Raw genomic sequence first — 11,041 nt, forward strand, 5'->3', positions numbered from 1 at the left:
ATTAAAAAGGTCAGGTGCTGTTTATTATTGCTTTACAGTATCAGGTACGTCGCTGTTTGATTGTATGTGTTCTTCCAGCTCTTCTGATGTCATTAATCAGGAGAACAGCAGCAGCTACAGCAGCCACGCCCATCAGAGCAGTGACGACCAATCGGATCACAGCTTCAGTGGTGTCAAAACAAATGTGGCAGTCTGAGGAAAAACAATAAATTGAGTACTAAAAATTGCATAACACAAATTCACAAAGATCCACCAAACTGGATCCAGTGTACCTGAGCGTGTCTGACAGAGTCCACTGATGTCCAGTTGTTTGGTCTGGTTGCTGATGGGATTGTTCAGCACACATCTGTAGGTGTTTTTATCCTGATATTCCACCTCCAGAGGTAGAGAGAGACTGATGCTGAGATCAGACACACTGATGTTGGACAATAAACTGATTCCTCTGTACCAGGAGAGAGTCACGTGACTCACATTCAACACTGTACACAGGACGATCCTTGATCTTTCAGAACATTGTGAAGGGTCAATGAAGATCACAGGAGTGGGCAAAGTAGCTATACATAACAAGAAATTTAAGGGAATCAAAAATAAACTAGAAAGAATTAGTATAGTGTTAATTACAACACAAGTGAAGACTCACCATAAACGGTAACAGCGAATCGCTTGATTGTTTTCTTATTCTTGATAATGATGCTCAGCTGATAGACTCCATTGTGTTCATTACTGACGTTTGTGATGGTGAGATCTCCAGTCTGTCTTTCGAGCTTCAATCTTTCTCTAAATTTCTCGTCATCATATCTAGTAACGTTTCCCGCCGCTATTCGGATTATACGAGTTCTGCTCGACCCAAACCGCCACTCGACCTCATCATCGCGCTGAATCTCAGTCAGACCGGCGCGGAGAGTGAAGGAATCTCCCTCCATCACTGGCACTTCTATCTCATCTGTCTCAACGCCAAAAACTCCTGAAGAACAAGATTAGATTACATAAACATATAAAAAACAATGATCTAAATCACCTGAATGATCCTGTACACGTCATTCACAACTCACCTTCCAGAAGAAAACAACATAAACAGCACAAAACAGCGCGAATCATTTTCTTCAACGCTCTGAGGTAAATCCGTCGAATGGAATCCAGGTTGATTTACTGAAACACGACGGTGTCGCGTGATTTATATTGTTTCATGATCTTAAACACAATATTTGGAGATAACTTGCGGTTTGAAGCCAAACTGGGGGGAAAAACTCCTCAGCCAATCGGAAGACTCCTTCATCTGCTCGCTTCGCGCGGATGTGTACATGCACGCGCATCGCGCTGATAAGAGCGAGCTGAAATATCTGATGTCGTATTTCAGTTTCACATCCTGGTCTTTATTCCTTAACTTTGAATATCATCCCAAAACAGTAGGCTATCCTGTGTTTATCGCTTGTTTCCATTAAAAAACCTATGCCGATTTGACTATTTTTGACTATTTTGCTGTGTTGTTGTTTTCTCCTCAGAATGTTGCAGCATTTGTTTGTTTGGTTCGATCTACTGTAGCTGTGTTGGGCAATATATTTTGATATAGCCTATATATATATATATCTGAGAGAAATAAGAGCCCTGCAAGGATGCACAAAGGGTAAGAATCAGATGTCAGTTGCTAGTCACTGCATTATGTTTACAGTGAATCTGTGGAAATGTGACTTAAAGGAAAATAATGCCCTTTGCAGTCAACCACACACATGCAGTTGTAAACAGGAGCAAGACGTCTGTCCACTCAAGAGAAACCACATTCATTTGGGTCACTCAGCCACTAAAGGTTGCAACCTTGACTAAACTAACCTGAGTTAAACTCAGACCGCAGCCGCGGTTTCGGTTTGACTCGGACACTGAGCTGCTAGAGAGTACAGTGGAAACAAGACATTTTTTGCATGAGAAGAATAACAGTATTATTTGATTGTTTTATTTTGAACTGGTTTGAGGGGGAGTCATATCTTGAGATTCAAGAATTTGAAGAAACCCTAAATAACATGATATTTAGCCCCTGGAATGCAAATTTTACCTGAGGGAAATCCACCAAAAAGCAGAATTTTTACCACCTAAAATGCGATTGGGAGAGTTTTAAGTAACAGTTGGGCGGGTTTTGTTGTGGAAACCTGGCAACCCACACCAGACATTTATTTTGTAATCGTTTGTGGTGTTGTCTTTTTTCGGTTCTTTATTTTGCTTCTCATTTCTCTTTTTTCCCACTTTAAATTCCAATAGTCCAAACAAACCATGTTTAGAATTGTTTAAAGATTAACATTCACTGAATGCAAGTCATCTTAAAAGTAAATCTGCTCTCTTATTGAAATCTGCAGATTGTCTTGGTTCCTAATTTCAGCATCTGTTCACTGCAGTTATAGACCCTGGCTAGGCAACAATAGCATTAACAAAACCTCTCAACAAGACCACATCCTGTAGAGATGTATGAGTCTGACAGTATCTCAGCAGACTCAAAGTGACCCTTAATGTTGTTATCAAGCACTTAGTGACTTTTAGCGTTTGGTGTATTCATTCCCTATTAATATTGAATTCATCACTCAGCCCAGATATTCTGCACACTATTTTTTCTTGTTCATTTCTGGGGGGACAACACTATCGTACAGTTTTATTATTTTTGTTGTGTCTTATTATATTATGATTTGAAACAATGTCCCTTTTGAGGAAGTCTGTTACTTGGCATATTGCAACTGCACATATTTGCAATTGGTGTTTCCCAAATTGCATACTTATGCACTATTCTATGATGTGCGTTCACACTGAAAATTCCAAAAAGAAAAAGTGCACTTTAAATACCCGGATGATGCACTAAATTAACGGAAAAAAACAAAGTGTGGAATGTTGGACACTTCATGCACTCAACTGTCGCAGCTTTAATTAGTGGAGGGGGAGGGGGTATCAGACTTTGATGTTAAATGACAAAATAACCTTATACAATTCACGCACTACATGGATGAGTACATAGTGCATAAGTACATAGTGTATAAGTGCATAGTGCGTCATTTGGAACGCAACAAAAGTCTGACCTATTTGAATGGGGGAATCGTGAAATCTCAAAAACCGCTAGCCGAACTCACAATTAAATAATAAAATCCGACACAAACTGTCCCATAAATGTTGCTTCTTATGCTCAAATAATGTTAAAAAAGCATTTTTCAGGCTAGACCAGCCAATGCGCATGTGCAGTCCTAAGCGCTCGTCTCAGGTTTCTATGGTAACCGGAGCTTCTAATAACAGCTGCAGTGACGCAATGACTTTACCAATAAGTGATTGGCTCTTTTACTTAGAAGGTGGAACCTATAGACCAATTTGGTGTTTGCAAACAGCGATGACGTTTTTTATGGGCGGAGCCTACCTGGTTGCAGAAAATGACAGTTGAGCAGTAGCAGTCTATGGAACCCACGAAATAAAAGAATTAAAAAAAGTTAATTTTGAGTTTATATCTCACAATTCTGACTTTTATTTCTCGCAAACCTGAGTTTATATCTCACATTTCTTACAAAGAAAAACAGAATTGTGAGATATGCTCGTTATCCTGTAACTCGTTATACTCGTTTTCTGAATTGCAATTTATCCCGCAACTCTGACTTTTTTCCCCTCAGAATTGTGAAATAAACTCACAATTGCGATTTATAATGGCCGAACTGGGAGTCATAAACACGCAAATGCAAGAAAAAAGTCAGAATTGTGAAATAAAAATTTTATAGACTATGTTTAAAAGTTATCTATGTAAAATGTTATAGGTTTAAATATTATTTCATGCTGTAACTGCTATGTATGTATGTCCTCTGAACTGTATATGTGAATATTATGTAGACTTACTGTTTACATCAAATTCCTGCTTTAATAGTAGACTAATCCTTGCAGATGTCATCAGTCCAGTCTGTGAAACGTCTCCGTTTAGCTTCAAAGGACGTTTTCAACGATGGTTTTCTTTAAAATGAAGACTATATTTTTTTGCATTCCGATTCCAACATCCAGAGGCACAACAAAACGTTTTTCTCTTATTCTGTGGATTTTGCACATTTTCCTCCAATTGCTACCGCTATTTTTCTGCAACCACTATGCGCGCGCAGCTGCAAGTGACGTAATTGTGACGTCTGCTCCAAAGAGGTCTATTCTGCCATATTGTGCATTGCAGTTTCTCCCATTCACATGTAATAGGAGTGAACCGTCTATCTATATCTACGGTTTTTGTTTAAAATCATATGAAACTACATAGTATTTTTACTACACTGCATTCACACGGTTTTTGACCTCAGATTTGACGCTGGAGCGCCCCCTAGTGACCAAACAATAAAACATCTTTTGCTGAGTTCAACTTGTTTGGTAATTTTATTGGGTTATTTTTTTATATATTTTTATCCAGGTGCTGGGTAGAAGTTCTGTAACTTAGCAGCTGGGTCATTTTTACTGTCAATACAAATGATTAATCCCCTCATATCCAGCGCTGAAAAACTAACAATCATAAAATACTCACTTTTTTTTAGTAAATGTTATAGGATGTGAGCATCCAATGGGAATCTGTGGGAGGAAAACTGGTGTCAGTAGGCTGTTCTGGTTTATTAAACGATAATTTATGGGCTCAACAGCCATTTTGTATTCTGTTCTGAGAGAAAGCCATCTTAAGCTAAACATCTTTGTATTAGACTTGTATTTCTAACAAATTATTACTGTATAAATTCTCGTTTAATGAACCAGAACAGCCTACTGACATCAGTTTTCCTTCCACAGATTCCCAATGGCTGCTCACATCCTATAACATTTACTAAAAAAGTGAGTATTTTATGATTGTTGTTTTTGAGCTAAATGGGGGAAAACTCCTCAGCCAATCAGCATTGCGATGATAAGGGCAAAAGATCTGAAATACTAATGTTGTGTCTCAGTTTCGCATCCAGGTTTTATTCATTGACTTTAAATAACACCTCCAAGCAGTAACCTGTGTTTATTGCTTGTTTCCAAAGAAAGGCTATGACTAATTTTTAGTGCTTTTACCTTTGAACACACAGCTAAAACTGGTTAGAGGCGCTGTTATTTTTTTTGTTCAGTATTATTCTGAAGAGGCAGATTCCCATTGGCTGCTCTTGCTGCTTGCTTCCTAAAACATTTACTAAATATGTGAGTATATTATGATTGTTAAAGACTGACTTGCCATTTGAATGAAAAATATTGTATATGAACTGTTCCTGTCTTATATGTGACCCTGTACCACAAAACCAGTCACAAGGGGCAATTTTTTTTAAATGCTTTCCATTGATATGGTTTGTTAGGAGGACAATATTTGGCCGAGATACATCTATTTGAAAATCTGGAGTCTGAGGGTGCAAAAATGCAAAATATTGAGAAAATCGCCTTTAAAATCATCCAAATGAAGTCCTTAACAATGCATATCCACTCACAAAAATAAATCTTTGATATATTTACGGTAGGAAATTAACAAAATATCTTCATGGAACATGATCATTACTTAATATCCTAATGATTTTTGGCATTTTAAAAAAAATATCGATAATTTTGACCCTTACGATGTTTTGTTGGCTATTGCTACAAATATACCCGTGCAACTTGGTTTTGTGGTCCAGGGCCACATATAACAGATTTTAGAGTGTGTTTTTATTATTTAAAATGAAAAATCTTTAATTCTCAGGTTGACTGGCCCATCAGAAAACAACTCAAGCAAATGGGTCAATGTATAAAACCCAACAAGCTGGGTCAAAATATGTATGTCTGTCCAAATAAATAACCCACAAATGGTTGATTTTAAGTTTTAACCCAGCATTTTAGAGTCTAGTCCACCTTCTTTGATTTGATTGGTCATCTCAAACATTGATGTTTGACGTGACGAGCGCTGTTACAGAGTGCTTACAAGACAAAATGGCATTGCAAAGGATTATTTTATGACTTTTATTAAATGTTGTCACTTATAATGGATTAGTATCAGAATCTAAAATTAAGTAATGCACAATTATCATTATGAACACTGATATTCATATAAATGTTAAAACAAATGAAAGAGAGACTGTTTATTCCTGTTTTATTACTGTTTGATGAACTTAATTTTCCACTCCAGTTCAATTCTTCTGGACCTGATATCATAAACCAGCACAACAACAGCAGCAACTGCAGCCACGCCCATCACAGCAGCGATGACCAATCGGATTACGGCTTCGGTCCAGTCGTGGTCACCGTCTGTAGAAAGAAATGGGCACTTGTGTAAAAAATGCACTCTTTTAAACAGACTTTGGCCTCTCTACTCACTGATTTGTCTTGTTGAAAAGAAAGTGAGGAGGTATCACCACTACCTGAGCGAGTCTGACAGAGTCCACTGATGTCCAGATGTTGAGTCTGGTTGCTGATGGGATTGTTCAGCACACATCTGTAGGTGTTTTTATCCTGACGTTCCACCTCCAGAGGTAGAGAGATGCTGATGCTGAAATCAGACACGCTGATGTTGGACAATAAACTGCTTCCTTTGTACCAAGAGAGAGTCACGTGACTCACATCCAACACTGAACACAACAGCACACTTTTGGACGCTGATGAAGATGATGATGAACATTGAGGAGAGTATTTGGTGATGACAGGAACAGGTAGAGGAGCTGAAGATACAGTAAATAAGCTAGGTAAACAAAAAATAAACAAACCCAAGAAAACGATTTAGTACTATTTATATATACTCACCATAAACAGTGACACTGAATTTGTTGGCGAATGCATCATTGATATTTAGTTCATAAACTCCATTGTGTTCATCACTGACGTTTGTGATAGTGAGATCTCCAGTTTGTATTTCGATCTGCAGACTTTCTGTTAATCTCTTATCAACACCATATGTAATTTTCCCCTTCGCTATTTTGGTTATCAAGGTTCTGCTCGATCCAAACCACCACTCGATATCACCATCGCTCGGAATTTCAGTCAGACCGGTGCGGAGAGTGAGGGAATCTCCCGCCATCACTGGCACTTCTATCTTATCTGTTTCTGAGGTAAAAATTAAATGTAAATGTCTAACGTAAACGTTATTTTTTTACAATAGCCTATCTAATATGTACTCAAACTGAAGCCATAAATACATTTAAAACTCACCAACCAGAGGGAAAAAACATAAATAGAAAAAAACAAGCGCGGGAATCATTTTCTTCAACCGTTTGAAATCCGCACGGCTTTAATGTCTGAAAAACATGACAGAATCGCGTGTTTAACGTTTCATTATCTTAAATATTAAGTGTAGATAATTTGCGGTGAGCCAAGCAAAAACAAAAAAAGTCTGCGCGCTTCCGTGAGGTGCGCGTGATTGTGTACGTGAACGAGCAACATCTGCTAGTGTCGCGGCTCAGTTTCGCATCTCGCTTTTATGTGGATGTAAAATGTTTTAGTCATTCCCATTTTTTGTGTCTTATTTTAATACACGTATTAGCATCATGATTGTTTAAAAGAGATGCTCTCCCCATTAATCAATACTTTAAATAAATAACTATTTTAATGATGATACTTACTAAACAAACGTTTTATATTATGATTTATATTATTATTTTAATCTTTTCAGTTGAGGTTCACCTTTGAACACTTCGAAATTCTATGACGTGACACACCCGCTTTCTCAAGAAATCACGTGACGTGCAAGGTTCGATACGAGCCCATCATCATCATCATCATCATCATCAGTATCACTGCTGCAGTAGATGCGGTCTGAAGCGACACCAGTATGAGGAACAATACTTTCCTTTTTTGGGTTTTATTACTCGTAGACGGTGAGTCAAATTCAATTTTTATTAATTCATCACTTTCGGTTCCAATATAAACCGGAAACAAGACAGTTTTTAACACAAACTTGTAGGATGAGCGTACAAGTGTATAGTTGGAACAGAGGGAGAGTTAAAACACCTTATTTCCTCCTTGCGCGCGATTTTTGCCCCACACATTGCATCATTTTTGAGCATGGAAAATTACTGCACGTGTGGAGCATAAATCACGAGTGAGGACTCACGAAGCACACGAAAGTTAGTTTCATCTGTCCTTCTGTTCCAACTGTACCAGGTCTTACGGTACCCCTGATTAATGACAGATGACAGCGACGTTAAAAATGTATTTCTGGGGGTAAGTTTGTGCACGTGTGTGTTCGGTAGTGAACACTAGAGGGCGCTGACGGCCTGTAATATTCTCAGCATTAAAGGTGTACATGAAAACCGATTGCGACACATCCTGTTTTAACGGAACAGAATAGAGCAACGAAAATAAATCACTTTAATTACTATCACTGTCATTCAGGCAGAGATATACACCAGAAATGGAAAAGTAGGGTAGTAAAGTTTGCCAACATCAAGCTCGTAATTATCGCTTGAGGTCCTTTTAATATTAACAAAGGTGGGTTTTAATTATTGAGGTATAGAAGTTTTACTTGTTCATAATACTTAATTTTTAAATATGTTACAAAAAGGTAAATAAATATGAAATATTTTAAATTAAAACACAAAATGAAATGTATGCATTGTACCATTTTGTTTGTTTTCTTTGTGTGTCAGTGCGAAACATCCATCCCTATAACCATTAACATAAATCCAAATATTTATACCTCAGAATAGATTACACTGAAAAATATTCTGGTTAAGGGACATTTAACCTTAGTAACAGAGTTTTGTTTTTATTTGTTTTTATTTATTTTGTACAATATGCTTCCAGGCTGCCTAATATATATATATATATATATATATATATAATATTTTTTTATTTGTGCATATTTTTGTTTGCATGTGATCTTCAGCCACATACTTTTTACAATTTGCATGTCTTGTAGAAACTACAGGCCACTTTAGGCTTATTTTTCAAGATACAACACAGGAAATTAGTTTATTTGCATTACCAACACAGTGGAAACTGGTGTTAAAACTACTTAAGAAAGAAAGAAAGTTAAGAAGTTTTAACCAAAATTTGAGTAAAATATGGAGAATTTATGAGCCAACGGTAGGGTTTGTTCATATTTTACCCAAATTTTGGTTGAACCAACCCAACATGTGTTTCTTAAATACACCAGATTGCTTCAGAAAATAAAAATAAAATATTGCATTAAAGCCCATACTTAAAAATAAAAGACTATACACTCTAAAAAAATTGGAAATTGGAAATTGGTTAAAGCCCATATACCCTAAAAATAATTCTGGGTTATTTTAACACAAATTTGAGTCAAATATGGACAAAGCCAGCTGTTGGGTTAAAAATATAATTAAAAAAAATGTCAACTTAAATGACATTAAACCGACGTAAAAAAAAAAAAAAAAAAAGAGAGAGCTTAACTTATTTTAATAAGGTCAAGTAAAAACATATGTTGTCATAACTTATTAGTCATATAATTTTTTTACAGTGTTGTGTTGTGTTTTAGGATTAATAGATATTTCCGTAAATTTACTGGATAATGTCCTGGCAGAAAATTACCAATACATTATTAGGGGTTCAAGCGCTGAAACTCTATTATAATTGCTAAAATTTCCAAAGATCAGCATTTTCCCCTAGAAGTGATCGGGCAGACCAAACCGCAAGTCATAGAGACTTGAAACTTAACTTAACCACCGTCTACAACGTCACCAAGGCTCGCCCTGATCGGCCTGATGGGGGCGCTACAGCACTCAAAAGTTCACTCATAACTCCTAAACCGTTAGGCATAGACTCAAGTGTCTTATATCGTTGGAATCCTTGGACAAAATGCATGCCGAAATTGTAAGGTATTTTGGATTTTTTGAAAAAAAACCTACTATTGCCAACTAGTCAATAGTTTCTGATTGTCAGAAATTATCAAAAAAAAAGTTTAATTTTCGATTTAAAAGTGGGTGGAGCCACTTTTACTAAAATGGCTATAATTCCTGAACGGAATGAGATATTTTCTCCAAACTTGGCACACATATGTAAGAGCTCATTCTGTGGTTGCGTGAAAAAGGACATGGACAGTGTCTTTGTCCGAGGTGCCAAGACTGCCTTTGAGGACATTAGTGCATTTCGAAAACGTGGACACCATCGGCCAATGAACGGAGGCCAATCGGAACGAAACTCGCTGGGCCTGTTTGACTCATGGCCCTAGAGAACTGTGAGAAATTCGAAAGAAATCAGCCACCAGGGGGCGCCTTTGCATTTTTTGCAATTTTTTGCACAACATTTATGTTAAAACTCCTCATTCTGAGCAACTTTGTCTCTAGGACCGCCGCTGTCAATTGAATCGTTCGTTAAATATTGGATATTGTTTCAAAAACCAACTTTCGCAAACTATTCTGAGGTTTTTGGCTCAACCTCAATAACTATTAAAAATACTTATACATTTAATTTTAAAAACTGCCTGTATTGGTTGTAAGTGTTTTTTTTTTCATCTGTGATGTAAGTGTGTACTTGCTTCCTAAAGAAAACACTGTACCTTTTTACACATTGAACCCCGATAATTGTTGCTTGCAGCTATATTCCATTTTGTATGTTTTATAGTGCATGAATTTGAATGACAAGGATATGGAGCTATAATATCAAATATCGTGAAACATTATCATTTACCAGTACAATACAGGAATATAACTGTAAGATTGCCTCAATATACATTATATACAATATTTACCTTATATTTACATTACATTATAAACAATATATTTACAGCACTGTCTCTGTTTGTTCCTCAGGTGTGTTTGGTTCTGATGAAGTGATATCAGTGTCAGTGATGGAGGGAGATTCTGTCACTCTACGCATCGATCTCACTGAAATACAGGAAGATAGTAAGATAATATGGAATTATGGTAAGGAAAACATAGCTAAAATTATAGACGGAAACCCCTCTTTTCCCAATTCTGATGAGAAATTCAGAGAAAGACTGAAGCTGGACGAACAGACGGGATCACTGACCATCACAAACATCAGATCTGAACATGCAGGAGATTATAGTGTAGACGTCAAGACTACAATTGCAAAATCAACTACATTATTTAAAGTTACTGTCCATGGTGAGTAAATCATGTCAGTCAGTTGTCTGAAAAGTTTAGATGCTGTG

General features: G+C 36.8%; 3 protein-coding genes across 4 annotated transcripts in view; 1 reads left to right on the forward strand and 2 right to left on the reverse strand.

The window, feature by feature from the left end:
- Position 1: 1 nt before the first annotated feature.
- Positions 2 to 1,406, reverse strand: LOC125273071. Of its 2 annotated transcripts, XM_048198336.1 has the most exons (5): positions 1,053 to 1,406; positions 641 to 964; positions 472 to 554; positions 273 to 375; positions 2 to 192 (listed from the first exon to the last, which is right to left on the reverse strand). In XM_048198336.1, exons 1-5 carry the CDS (start codon positions 1,096 to 1,098, stop codon positions 41 to 43), a joined length of 708 nt encoding a protein of 235 aa, XP_048054293.1. In that variant the 5' UTR covers positions 1,099 to 1,406; the 3' UTR covers positions 2 to 40. The 2 variants fall into 2 exon arrangements, with proteins under 2 accessions (XP_048054293.1, XP_048054292.1); XM_048198335.1 differs by having other exon boundaries at positions 273 to 554; positions 1,053 to 1,404.
- A 4,638-nt stretch (positions 1,407 to 6,044) lies between these two features.
- On the reverse strand, positions 6,045 to 7,308 carry LOC125273072. The gene is made up of 4 exons (XM_048198337.1): positions 7,114 to 7,308; positions 6,709 to 7,008; positions 6,330 to 6,626; positions 6,045 to 6,216 (listed from the first exon to the last, which is right to left on the reverse strand). The coding sequence occupies exons 1-4, from the start codon at positions 7,160 to 7,162 to the stop codon at positions 6,065 to 6,067; spliced, it is 798 nt and encodes a 265-aa protein (XP_048054294.1). The 5' UTR covers positions 7,163 to 7,308; the 3' UTR covers positions 6,045 to 6,064.
- A 136-nt stretch (positions 7,309 to 7,444) lies between these two features.
- The window catches only part of LOC125273070, an 11,316-nt gene continuing 7,719 nt past the window's right edge, over positions 7,445 to 11,041 (forward strand). The window contains exons 1-2 of the mRNA XM_048198334.1: positions 7,445 to 7,778; positions 10,677 to 10,994. Coding sequence (XP_048054291.1) covers positions 7,733 to 7,778; positions 10,677 to 10,994 — 364 coding nt within the window. The 5' untranslated portion in view covers positions 7,445 to 7,732. The remainder of the gene's footprint in view (positions 7,779 to 10,676; positions 10,995 to 11,041) is intronic.

The sequence above is a fragment of the Megalobrama amblycephala genome, linkage group LG7 (genome assembly GCF_018812025.1).
Source record: "Megalobrama amblycephala isolate DHTTF-2021 linkage group LG7, ASM1881202v1, whole genome shotgun sequence".
Lineage (NCBI taxonomy): Eukaryota > Metazoa > Chordata > Actinopteri > Cypriniformes > Xenocyprididae > Megalobrama > Megalobrama amblycephala.

What these genes read in the sequence shown, in the direction of transcription:
- LOC125273071 (XM_048198335.1), bottom strand. Translation starts at nt 1,098, where the DNA reads ATGATTCGCGCTGTTTTGTGCTGTTTATGTTGTTTTCTTCTGGAAG. An exon ending in ATTCGCTGTTACCGTTTATG is followed by an intron (nt 555 to 640) that starts GTGAGTCTTCAC and finishes TGTTATGTATAG; the next exon opens with CTACTTTGCCCACTCCTGTG. An exon ending in ACTCTGTCAGACACGCTCAG is followed by an intron (nt 193 to 272) that starts GTACACTGGATC and finishes GTTTTTCCTCAG; the next exon opens with ACTGCCACATTTGTTTTGAC.
- LOC125273072 (XM_048198337.1), bottom strand. Translation starts at nt 7,162, where the DNA reads ATGATTCCCGCGCTTGTTTTTTTCTATTTATGTTTTTTCCCTCTGGTT. An exon ending in ATTCAGTGTCACTGTTTATG is followed by an intron (nt 6,627 to 6,708) that starts GTGAGTATATAT and finishes CTGTATCTTCAG; the next exon opens with CTCCTCTACCTGTTCCTGTC. An exon ending in ACTCTGTCAGACTCGCTCAG is followed by an intron (nt 6,217 to 6,329) that starts GTAGTGGTGATA and finishes TTCTTTCTACAG; the next exon opens with ACGGTGACCACGACTGGACC.